Genomic DNA, 12,311 nt, shown 5'->3' with positions numbered 1-12,311 from the left:
TAAAATTAAATTAGGGTCCCTGGAGGTGGCTCAGTGGTAGATCCCTGATACCACATAGAGACAGAGTGGTCTCTATTTCAGTTCTCTTAATGAAAATGCTGTGAGAGAGAAGGGGAGAGAGAGAGAACCAGAGCCTTGCTCTGGCACATGTGATGGTGGAAGTCAAACCTTCGATCTCATTTTGAGGGCCCAGTGCATTATCTGCTCAGCCACCTCTGGGGCCACTGAAAATGCCGAAATCATTAAAAAAAATTTTTTTATATTTAGTTAGTTTCCCTTTTGTTGCCCTTGTTTTTTTTAATTATTGTTGTTGTTGTTGTAGTTATTATTGTTGTTGTTGATATCATTAATGTTGGATAGGACAGAGAGAAATTGAGAGAGGAGGGGAAGACAGAGATGGGGAGAGAAAGATAGACACCTGCAAACCTGCTTCACCGCCCGTGAAGAGACTCCCCTGCAGGATCCTTATGCTGGTCCTTTGGCTTTGTGCCACATGCGCTTAACCTGCTTCGCTACTGCCTGACTCCCCCCCCCCTTTTTTTTAAAGTTAAGTAAAGTGAGCATGCAGCCCCTTGGTCTCACATAGCTTTTAGGTGATAGGTGGCCACTGGAGTCCCAACCTCAAGGAAATGGCTGGAGATAAGGAATGGTTTCCCTCAGTAAAAAGGTTCCCAGGTGGCAGCGTGAATGACTGGGAAAGAGGCGGTGCCACCAACTAGGAAGTCATGAGGGTGGTGGCCTGGGTACCCTCCAATCCTCTAGACTTACATGGGCAGTTCTGCACCTCCAAATGTCTATGAGCATGAACTTGGTGGTCCACACCCCGAAGCTGGGGTGAGGAGAAAGAGCCTGTACATTCTGATCCAAAGCACAGATGGAAACACCCACTCGGGCAAGAGTCCTGGGGGTAGCCGTGAAGAAGAGGTGGGGTGCAGAAGAGAGAGTCTCTGTAAGCTCCTGGCCCCCAGATCTTGCTTCACATTAGCAGGTGACATGTTAACAACACCGCCACCTATCCCTGAAGAGGCATGATGAGAAAGGATCAAGGAGGCTGACCCTTGACCCTAGTCACTCGGGATTGCTGGCCAAGATGCGACTGGAAGGTTTCTTGGTTTGAGCTCATTGCTGGTTTTTCCCCTAGTCCCTGCCACTAAGGACACTGCTTTCCTTTTCCTCCACCCCACCCCCATTTTACAGAACAGAGAGGGAGAAAGAGAGAGGGAGAGAGAGCAACATAGAGTCTCCTTCAATGCAGTGGGGGGGGGTCAGGTTTGAATCTGGAATACGTGTGGGGCTATGTGTAAGCTTGGTAGAGCTTAGGGAAAACTCCCCCCATCCTTGGATGGAGGTCTGGGAAAGACACCCCCTTGTTAGTCTCTCTCAACCAAGATGAGCAAAGGGGAGAAACCGTCTCTCAGACTTAGTTCTTCCCTTTCAGACTCTCAAGCCCACAGAGACCTCACTGCCTCTCCCCATGAACTGCAGGCCACATGGCTGCCTGCCTTAAGGTTCATTTAAAGTTCACATAGTCACCCAGAGTTCACACAATCACCTCACTTTTGATCACTAGAGAAAGCATACTCCATCAAACACCTCCTTGACTTCAGTCAGTGAAACTCCAAACGTTATTTCCTTATAATCTGGTTTAACTCCTATGTTTCTCTCAAATACCTTTGGATAATTAAGTTGCTTGCATCATGGAGAATAACTGTCTAGACCTTTATGTATCTCATCAATTCCTGTCATACCAACCCCCTACCGCCCCCTACCATAGGGGCAAGCTGACCTTTAAGAAACCTGTAATTTCTGACATGTTTGAAATATGTTCTTTGTCTGAATTCCTATTTAAACCCATGTCTGTCTGCCATTAAATGAGAGTGCCTCAATTTTCCCCAGTGTCTCTTGTCTCTATTTCTTTTTTTTTTTTTTCTTGTCTCTATTTCATGTCGTCTCTTGAACATTTACCTTCCTGGCTGAGAGCCAACCCACGTGAGCTCCGGCAGAACACACACATGGCGAAGCAGTGCACTATCCAAATGAGCTATTTTCTTGGCCCTTCCTAGTCTCTTCAATTAATTAATTAATTAATTAATTAAGCAAAGGCCCCATGTATGTGTGATTCCACCACTTCTGGACCAACCTTTTCATTCAGATAGAGAGACAGAGATAGGAGAAGAGATAACATAGCACCAGACCTTTCCCCAGTGCTGTGGTACTCCCACATGGCACCAGGGTCAGAACGTGAGGAGCATGTATAGCATAATGAACACTATCTCTTGTGTGCTATCTCTTGGCCCTTATTCTTCTGTGTTTGTTCGTATGTTGCCACTAGAGTGACTGCTGGGGCTCAGTGTCTGCATGGCTCCACCAGTCCTGGCAACCATTTTTTTTTCTTTCTTTCTATTAGCTAGAGGGTGAGAGACAGACACCAGTGTTACTCCACCCACCACCAGCCCCAGTGCAGGCAGCCCTATATAGGGCATTCTTGTGCAGGGAAATGTGTGTGCTCTGCCTGCTGAACCTCCTGCCACCTCTATTGGTTTATTCTTGAAGCTGTTGACTTACAGAGCTGACCATGAGAGGGGTTTGTTTTGCTTTGTTTTAGGAACTTCCTGGTAACAGTGCATGAGCTCTTGCATCAGTGAGGACTTTGGGTTGCCACCAGAATGGGTCTGGGCAGAAAAAGGAAATTATTGCTTCAGTAACCCAACAGTAACTTTGGGTCCCAGGTCTCAAAGGGGGGGTCACTGAAAACTTGTCTTTTTTCCCCACTATGACTCCGGTAAAAAAAAAAAAAAGCATATATACGTAATGGGGCTTGGGAGACAGCATAATGGTCTACAAAAGACTTTATTGGGAGTAGGGCAGTAGCACAGCGGTTAAGCGCACGTGGCACAAAGTTCAAGGACTGGCATAAGAATCCCAGTTCGAGCCTCCGGCTCCCCTACCTGCAGGGGAGTCGCTTCACAGGTGGTGAAGCAGGTTTGTAGGTGTCTATCTTTCTCTCCCCCTCTTTGTCTTCCCCTCCTCTCTCCATTTCTCTCTGTCCTATCCAACAATGACAACATCAATAACAACAACAACAATAACTACAACAACAATAAAAAGACAGCAAGTGCAACAAAAGGGAAAATAAAATAAATAAATAAAAATTTTAAAAAAGACTTTCTTGCCTCAGGTTTTCCAGGGTTCCAGGTTCACTCCTGAGCACCACCATCAGCCAGGGCTGAGCAGTGCTCTGTGCGCTCATCTGTATCTTGCTCTATTTATCTCTTTCACTAAAATAAATTAATGAACATTTTTTAAAATAAATAATATATATGGGGCTGGGGAGCTCACTCAGTTGTAACACACATGCCCTTGGCACTGAGAAAGAGACACCTGCAGCCCAAGTGCTTCACCTCTTATGGAGCTACTCCCCCCCCAGGTGGGGCCAAGGGCTTAAACCTGGGTACTTGTTCAGAGTAACATGTGCATTCAACCAGGTGCACCACCACCTGACCCCTTGTTTTCATTTTTACTTTAGTTACTTCACCTTTGAAAGCAACTGTTGACAAGTCACCGCATCTCTTCCTGCCCTTCTCCCATTCTGTTTCCATTCCACACAGTCTTCCACGGTCACCTTCTGTTTTAGCCATTTCTGCTGTTGTATTTGCTCGTGTCTTGTTTTCATGCCAAGTCAAGTGGTCAAATCCTGGATCATTGCATGCAAAGTATGCCCTCTTCCACTGAGCCTCAGCCCATCATTCATCCACCTTTATTTTGACTTACTGTTACTTTAACTCTCCCAGTTATTCAACCAGGCCCATAATACTTCAGCAAACAAATGCTAAAAATGTAAGTCAGGCCCCAGACCAGCTGACCCTTTGCTAGGTGACTGACCTAATCAGGTGTGTCCTTAGCCAGACAAAAGATGAGCTCAGTAGGAGAGGGAACTGGCCTGAGGCAGGGTCTCTGTTACTGGAAGGGAGATGCAGGGGCCACAGGGAAGAAAGTGCAGGGGCTGCTGGGAGCTAGGATGACCTCTGGTTGACAGCCAACAAAGAAACAGGGACTTCAGTTTTTGAAACCATGGAGCTCAGTTCTGCTAGTGAGTCTGCAAGTGGGTTTCCCCAGAGCTTACAAAATACTCAGCCTTAACTTCAGTCCTTTTTTTTTTTTTTTACCCCTGGCATTGGGGCTTTGAGTCTGCATGATTCCACCACTCCAGGGGGGTCTATCCAGTATCCCCCACCCCACCAGCTAAAGGATGAGAGACACAGAAGGAAAGACAGAGGAGAGGCATCACAGTACTGCTCTGCCATTCATAAAGTGTCCCCTTTGCAAGTTGCTCCTACATGGTGGCCAGGGCCTCACATCTGGGTTCTCATTCATATATAAAGTATACACCATACCGGATGAGCTCTCTCTCAACCCTCTGACCTCAGTCTTGTGATGCCCTGAGCAGAAAATGTCTTCACCCAGTGCCTAGCAAATAGCCTAGAAGGTTGCTCAGCGGGTAGAGCACAGGATGTCCGAGGGCTCTGGTCTGTCTCCTTCATAAATAGAATATGTTCTCTGTTCTTTCTTTCTTTTTTCTTTCTTCCTTTCTTTCTTTCTTCCTGCTGGGGCCCCACCCAGGCATGATTCCACTTCCCCGGGCTTTTTTTTCCCTTCATTTTTAAAATTTCAAATGAGGGTGGGGTGGGGAGGTGGGACAGATAGGGCATCACATGTGATGCTGGGGATTGAAATTAGGACCTCATGCTTGAGAGTCCAATACCGTATGCACTGTGTCACCTCACAAGCTGCCCCCCAAAAGATTTTTTGCCTCCACGATTATTGCTGGGGCTCAGTGCCTGCACCATGAATCCACTGCTCCTGGAGGCTATTCCCCCCCTTTTTTGTTGCCCTTGTTGTTTTATCGTTGTTGTGGTTACTGTTATTGTTGTTATTGATGTTAATGTTAGATAGGACAGAGGGAAATGGAGAGAGGAGGGGAAGACAAAGAGGAGGAGAGAAAGACACCTGCAGATCTGCTTCACCACTCATGAAACGACCCCCCTGCAGGTGGGGAGCCGGGGGCTTGAACTGAGATCCTTGTGCCGGCCCTTGCACTTTGCGTCATGTGTTCTTAACACACTGCACTACTGCCCAACTTCCCCCACCAAAGAGATTTTTAAAACAAAAGAAGCTTCAGAAGCTAGCCCCCGACCATGAACCCATGCCCCACAAGGGTGCTTCTCTTGGGATGTTAACCTCCTCTAGCTCCAACAGGCCTTGACACAGAAGCCTCCTTCCCTCTTCTAGTCCCACATTCTGGGAAAGAGAGTGGGAACCCTCACCCCCAGCTCCCTGCCCTTGGGGCCACCAAGGAAGCCGCTCTGCTGTCCCACCAGCCCTCCAAGTGCAGTCTGCCCAATCCCAGCCACCCAGCCTGGGACCTTTGACCAGCCCCATCGACCTGGACTCACAGCCCGACGCCATGAGGGCCCTGCTGCTCCTGTGGTCCCTGCTGGCATGCCAGGAGCCCATGCTCGCGGTGAGGACCGTGGGGGCTGGAGGAGGGTGCAGGGACAGTGTGGTGGGTGGGGGAGGGGGTCCTGACACAGCCTTGGCCTCTACCCTGTCCTGTGGGTCCCAGGGTTAGAAGGCTGCTGAGAAAGGCAAAACCAATCTGAGGTCTGGGGAGGGGGGTACATCTGGGACCCAGAATTTGGAGACCTACAGGGGACAATGGAGAGAGGAACAAGGGGCTCAGGCCTTGTGAACCCATCTCTACTGGTGGCTGGGTCAGAAGACAGTGCAGTAGGGGTGCGCCTGAACCTGTGACTGAGGCCTACCTGGCGCCAGTGCTGGGCAGTGCTTCCCTTCCCCTCTGACGAAAATAAATAAATTTTAAAAAGATGCACCAGGTCCCTTCCTGTAGGGGAAGCTTCAAAAGGGGTGAAGCAAGTACTACAGATAGCTCTCTGCCTCTCTCCCTCTCTGTCTCCCTCTCCCCTCTCTGTCTTATAAAATAAAGGGGGGAAAAGCACAAAGTGAAACATGGGCTGGACATGGTGTATTGCACCAAAGCAAAGGACTCTGGGGAGGAAGAGAGAGGGAGGGTAGGAGGAAAACTCTGGGGGGGTCTATTACATAATGAAATTGTATGCATCTGTCAGTGACTGCACTGTAAAGAATTAACCCTCTCAATAAAAAATAAAATAAAATAAAATAAAGGTGGGTGGGGTGGGGTGGGGGGAATGGCCACCGGGAACAGTATATTCATTGTGCAGGCACCTAGCTCCAGTGACAACCCTGGTGGCAAAAATAAAGATGAAACAGCTACTAGGAACTCCTTTTGGGGCTTCAGGGCTGGGCTGTGACTTTCTGGCAAATTCCCTCTCTTCTCCTTTCCTGCTGCTGCAGACCCCCCGCTGGAAGTTCCCCAAGGAGATCAAGCACAGGGCTGGAGAGCACTCAGAAGGTAAGTCACTTGGCTCTGCTCCCAAAAGGGCTGGCACCAGTGGTCAGTGACAGACCCTAGGAGAGGGGACAGATTCTGGGCATTTCACACATTCACCTGCAGACTTCCTGGCTGGCACATACACCTGCCTTCTACATGTCTGTGGGTGCTAGGGACCTGGAGTGGCAGCAGGTTCCACTCTGAGAGGGAGTCCGGTGGTAGTGCAGTGGGTTAAGCACAGGTGGTGCAAAGCACAAGGACCGGCTTAAGGGTCCCAGTTCAAGCCCCAGCTCCCTACCTGCAGGGGAGTCACTTTACAAGCAGTGAAGCCGGTCTGCAAGTGTCAATCTTTCTCTCCCCCTCTCTGTCTTCCCCTCCTCTCGCCATTTCTCCCTGTCCTATCCAACAACAATGTCATCAATAACAAGAACAGTAATAACTACAACAATAAAACAAGGGCAACAAAAGGGAATAAATAAATCATTTAAAAAAAAAAAAAGCTCTCTGAGAGACCTGTCCAGTTCTTCCAGTCTGCTTCAGTTTCTCCATAGTTTCCTTTCTTTTGCCTATGAATCTCAGTTTTGGCACTGACGAACTGAGTGACTCTGGGCAAGTGGCTGCTGAGACCTCAACTCATAGGTTGGGCACCGTGGAAACTTACAGTATGTTAGCTAGTCCACCAAAGTTCAAGCCTGGCCCTCACCACACTGGAGGGACCTTTGGTGCTGAGGGATGGGCAATGGTGCACACAGTGGAGGGCACACATTACTATGTGTAAGGTCCTGCGTTCAAGCTCCCATTCCCCACCTGTAGAGTGGAAGTGTCACAAGCAGTGAAGCAGGCCTGCAGATATCTCAGTATCTCTCTCCCTCCTGCCCCTCTCAATTTCTCTCTGTCCTTTAAAATAAAAGAAAAAGGAAAAATGGCCATCGGGAGCAGTGGATTGGTCATGCAGGTACTGAACACCAGTGATAACTCTGGTGGCAAAAAAAAATTATTTAAATTTTTAAAAATTTATTTTCTCTTTTATTGCCCCTTGTTGTTTTTTATTGTTGTTGTAGTCATTATTGTTGTTGTTGATAATGATGATGTTGTCATTGTTTGATAGGACAGAGAGAAATGGAGAGAGAAGAGAAAGACAGAGAGGGGGAGAGAAAGATAGACACCTGCAGACCTGCTTCACTTCCTGTGAAGAGACTCCCCTGCAGGTGGGGAGCTGGGGCTTGAACTGGGATCCTTAAGTGGGTCCTTGCGCTTTGTGCCAAGTGCGCTTAACCTGCTGCACTACCGCCCAACCCCCAAAATTTTAAAAAGGAACCTTTGGTACTGTGATGTCTCCCTCTCTCTCTCCATTGAAACTGTTGGTTCACTGTTGGTGAAGTCCTGACAATGACTAAATAAATAAATAAAGTCCCCTGCATGTTGACTTAGCAAATACTGAGTCATGATCCTACCGGAAATGGGGCAGATTCCTCTGAGCCCTCATCACCCCACTCATACCAGCAGTCAGCAGAGACAATCTACCTATCTCTTTTGAAGTGAGATAAATAATTTTAGGAGTTTATTTATTATTTTTACATATTTTTTGCCACCAAGTTCACAGCTAGGGCTCAGTGCCTGCATGGCTCCACAGCTCCTGAAAGCTACCTCCTCTTTTCTTTAGATAGACAGCAAGAGACAAAAAGAAATGGGAGTGGGTGCAGTAATGTTTCATCACTCATGAAGCTTCTGCCCTGTAGAAACACTTCAGTGAGAGAGACACAGAGAGAAAGAGAGAGAGCAGAGCACTGCTCAGCTCTAGTTTATGGTGGTGCTGGAGCCCCCAGCCTCTGGCTGGGACCCCTGGGCCTCAGTCAAGAAAGAACAAGTACCTTCTTGGTACACACACTCTTCTGGACCAGCAAGCTACAGACTTGCCCTGGGTCCCATTCTGGCTGGGGGGGTGCCCAGGGGGACTGTCCAAAGGTCTCCCCACCAGCTGTCTGAATCCAAGTGATGTGAAGGCGAGGCCTTTTAGAATGGTCATCCTTCCTTCCCCCTAGTGGGACCCTGCAGAGAGGGGGGCAGGAGGCAGGCAACACCTGGGGGGGGGGGGGAGGTCCAGGGAACATCCTGAAAGTGTGTGATCTCAGCAGTTTTCACAGCCAGTGTCACTGTGACTGGGGAGCCCTGCCACTTCCCCTTCCAGTACCAACGACGGCTCTTCCACAAATGTATCCGCAGGGGCCAGCCAAGCCCCCAGCCCTGGTAAGACTTCGGGAAAGAGGATGCAAGAGCCATGGGGAGCTGGCTATGGCTCTGCCCTCTGCTTTGGGGTGGGGAGACTGGGAGGAGGGAAGACTCATCTCCTCCCACAGGTGTGCTACCACACCCAACTTCGATCGGGACCAGCAGTGGGGGTACTGCCTGGAAGCTGAGAGAGTGAAAGGTGCCACCCACAACCCCACTTCCCAAATCACTCTCCTGGGTGTCCTCCACCCCTGCACCCTCCCGGTCCTTTCCTTTCCTCTCTGGGGGTTGAGGGGAGGTTCTGGGAGGGGTAGGGTAAGAAATTAGGGTAAGAAACTCCTAAGTACCAAGGGCACAGGAGAAGTGGATTCAGGTGCAGGGCCATCAAGCCCCCTCTTCTCTCACCTCTCAGACCACTGCAGCAAGCACAACCCCTGCCGCAATGCGGGCACCTGTGTGAATGGGCCCACAGGCCCCCTCTGCATCTGCCCAGATCATCTGACTGGAAAGCACTGCCACAAAGGTCAGGGGCACCGAGGATGGGGTGAGGGCACCTGTGGAAGAGGGTCCAGGATTTGGGCAGCCTTGGTCTGGCCCAGTCTTTTCAGAATCCTTCCTTTGTTGCCCAGAGAAGTGCTTCGAGCCTCAGCTTCTCCAGTTCTTTGGTGAGAATGATGTCTGGCAACGGTTGGAACCTGCAGGTGTGGCTAAGTGCCAGTGCAAGGGCCCAGATGTCCACTGCCAGCTGCTGCCCAGTAAGGGTGAGTGGGGCCCTGGGGGTGGGGGGGTGAGAAGCTGACTCCTGCACGTGTGTGTGGCCTGTAGCTCTCTGCACTGGGGGTGGGGTGGGGCTTAACTGTTTTTCTTGTTCCAGACTGCAGCACCAACCGGTGCCTCAACGGGGGCCACTGCCTGGAGGCCGAGGGCCAACTGTGCCGCTGCCCGGATGGCTTTGGGGGCCACCTCTGCGACATAGGTGAGAGGGTGAGCACGGGGTGGGCAGCAGCAGAAGGGCTGGTGTGTGTGTGTGGGGGGGGGTGCGACAGGTTGTTGGGAGAGAGGAGACCCCACCATCCCCAGACTGCAGCGAAACTGCTTGCTCCCCAGACTTGCGGGCCAACTGCTTTGAGGGCCGAGGCCTCAGTTACCGGGGCGCAGCGCGAACCACGCTGTCCGGGTCCTCGTGCCAGCCCTGGGCCTCGGAGGCCACCTACAGGAACTTAACTCGGGAGCGAGCGCTGGCCCTGGGGCTAGGCGACCACGCCTTCTGCCGGTGAGTGTTTCCCACCCCGCAGCACCCCGGAGCCCTGGGGGTGAGGGATCCCCACGCTCTAACGGTGCCCCCCCTCCCCGGCGGTGACAGGAACCCGGACAATGACATCCGCCCCTGGTGCTTCGCGCTCAGCGAAGACGACCGGCTGAGCTGGGAATATTGCCAGCTGGCACAGTGCCAGACCGCGCCCCAGGTGGCCCCCCAAAGCCGCCCTCCCGTCCAGGCGCCCCCGGAGCACGAGGACCAGCCCCCGCCCCCGCCAGGAGCCCGCACCCAAGGTAGTTGGGAGCGGGCGGCTAGTCTGGCCGAAGGGTCGGGCGAGCTGGTCCTCGCCGTCATGGGGCTCCGGAGCTCAACCCGGCTCCCCTCCCAGACGCAGGCGCCCCGGCTGAGACCCTGGGAGGCTGCGGGGTGCGGCTGCGGAAACGACTGTCGGAGTTGAGCCGCGTGGTCGGGGGGCTGGTGGCGCTGCCTGGCTCGCACCCCTACATCGCCGCGCTGTACTGGGACCGGGGCTTCTGCGCCGGCAGCCTCATCGCCCCCTGTTGGGTGCTGACCGCGGCGCACTGTCTGCAGGGCCGGCGAGTAGCTCCCACCCCCGCCCCCCAGCCCGGGCTCCCCTCCACTTCGGGGCGCCCCCCGTGGGAAGCCGGGCAGGAGCTGGGGATCCCGGGGCCGACCCGAGCACCCTTCTCCCGCCCTGCCCGCAGGCCGGCTCCCCAGGAGCTGACGGTGGTGCTGGGCCAGGAGCGCCACAACCAGAGCTGCGCGCAGTGTCAGACCCTGCGGGTGCGCGCCTACCACCTGCACGAGGCCTTCTTGCCCGCCTCCTACCACAACGACCTGGGTGCGCTGGGCTGGGCGGGGCGGGGCAGGGCTGGGGCTTGGGGCCCCACCTCGCTCACCCTGCAGCCCTGCCCCCTTTAGCCCTGCTGCGCCTGCAGGAGAGCCCCGACGGCAGCTGCGCGCTCCTGTCCACTCACGTCCAGCCTGTGTGCCTGCCCGCCCGTCCCGCCCAGGCTACCGGGGCCACGCCCTGCGAGGTGGCCGGCTGGGGCCACCAGTTCGACGGTAAAACGGGAGGCGGGAGGGAGCCCTCTGGACCGCCCTGGGAGGCGGAAGAGGCCCGAAGTAATGCGGGCCCCCTTGGAGGACTATTGTCTCTGCACTCTGAGCCCCCCCAGGCCTGAGAGCCGCTGTGGGGGTCCCGCCTCTCTGGTGGGACCCTGGGGGGAATCACACACTATCCCCACATCATATGGGCCCTGGGCTGCAAAGGCGAACGGGGCGCCAGCCACAGCCAGTGGTCCAGCTGACTAGCCAGTGGCCCGGACACTATCTGGACAGCCAGGGTAGTGTCGAAGCAGCCCCGCTTCCCCGGCTGCCTCACCCTCAACTCCTGTTTGGCCTCAGTTTCATAGTTTCCGAAATGGTGTCGGCCAAGTCCTCCCCGCAGCGAGTTGATAGATGATTATTTGGGGCCTCATCTGGGGCAGCAGGTGTATCGCCTGCCTGGACGAGAGAGGAGCCGGTAAGGCTGTGAGCAAGGCACCCTGTTCGGGTTCGCAGGGGCGGAGGAGTATTCCAGTTACCTGCAGGAGGCACAGGTGCCTCTGATCTCCCTTGAGCGCTGCGCTGCCCCCGAAGTACATGGGGACGTCTTCGGCCCTGGCATGCTCTGCGCAGGCTTCCTGGAGGGGGGCACCGATGCATGCCAGGTGAGCCCTCCACCCCTGTCACTCCATACCCGTCCCCAAAGCCAAGGCAGAAGCCGCTGAGCTGCCTACTTCCACCCAGGGTGACTCCGGGGGCCCACTGGTGTGTGAGGAGGAGGCCTCTGGGCCCCGGCTAGTCCTCCGAGGCGTGGTCAGCTGGGGCGCGGGCTGTGGCGACAGCAACAAGCCGGGTGTTTACACCGATGTGGCTCACTACCTGGCATGGATCCAGGAGCACATGGACTCGTGAGCAACCACGACCTGGTTTTTCACTCGTGGGCTGTGTTGGGTGGGAAGGTGGTTGGGCCCTGGTTGTGGATGGCAAGAGCTGTGTTCCACCTCCACCTGCAGCCCCCAGCCCCCAGCCTCCCAGCCCAGGGCCAGGCACCATGTGGGTCTCAATAAAATGCTTCTGAAGACGCTTGAGTTGTACAGCTGTGCCAGGACCCAATGGGGAATGCAAGGACAGTAGCCCCCTGCACGCCTCCCCCCCACACCCCTCAGAGACACCACACTTAGTCACACCCAGCTGTCTGCTGTCCAAGCTGGACTACAAGGCAACCCACATACTAGTCCTAGAAAGAACTTGCTAATATATATATTTAAAGATCTGCCTATTTATTTATGAGAGAGAGAGATACTCCCATTCCAGGAGCCAAGCTCC

At 53.4% G+C, this 12,311-nt stretch overlaps 1 protein-coding gene across 3 annotated transcripts; it reads left to right on the top strand.

Moving 5' to 3' along the window:
* Nucleotides 1-5,345: 5,345 nt before the first annotated feature.
* F12 (coagulation factor XII) lies at nt 5,346-12,066 on the top strand. Of its 3 annotated transcripts, none has more exons than XM_060197240.1 (13): nt 5,346-5,521; nt 6,394-6,451; nt 8,575-8,677; nt 8,788-8,858; nt 9,072-9,182; nt 9,289-9,420; nt 9,534-9,635; nt 9,767-9,932; nt 10,023-10,210; nt 10,306-10,779; nt 10,860-11,003; nt 11,502-11,650; nt 11,730-12,066. In XM_060197240.1, the coding sequence occupies exons 1-13, from the start codon at nt 5,465-5,467 to the stop codon at nt 11,895-11,897; spliced, it is 1,923 nt and encodes a 640-aa protein (XP_060053223.1). In that variant the 5' UTR covers nt 5,346-5,464; the 3' UTR covers nt 11,898-12,066. The 3 variants fall into 3 exon arrangements, with proteins under 3 accessions (XP_060053223.1, XP_060053221.1, XP_060053222.1); XM_060197238.1 differs by having other exon boundaries at nt 8,563-8,677; XM_060197239.1 differs by having other exon boundaries at nt 5,348-5,521; nt 8,566-8,677.
* Nucleotides 12,067-12,311: the final 245 nt, after the last annotated feature.

Source organism: Erinaceus europaeus, chromosome 9 (assembly GCF_950295315.1).
Source record: "Erinaceus europaeus chromosome 9, mEriEur2.1, whole genome shotgun sequence".
Lineage (NCBI taxonomy): Eukaryota > Metazoa > Chordata > Mammalia > Eulipotyphla > Erinaceidae > Erinaceus > Erinaceus europaeus.
Note: the sequence above shows the minus strand (reverse complement) of the source record. Positions and strands in the feature narration are given on the sequence as shown.

What these genes read in the sequence shown, in the direction of transcription:
- F12 (XM_060197238.1), top strand. Translation starts at nt 5,465, where the DNA reads ATGAGGGCCCTGCTGCTCCTGTGGTCCCTGCTGGCATGCCAGGAGCCC. An exon ending in GGCTGGAGAGCACTCAGAAG is followed by an intron (nt 6,452 to 8,562) that starts GTAAGTCACTTG and finishes GTGTGATCTCAG; the next exon opens with CAGTTTTCACAGCCAGTGTC. An exon ending in CTGGGGCCACCAGTTCGACG is followed by an intron (nt 11,004 to 11,501) that starts GTAAAACGGGAG and finishes TCGGGTTCGCAG; the next exon opens with GGGCGGAGGAGTATTCCAGT.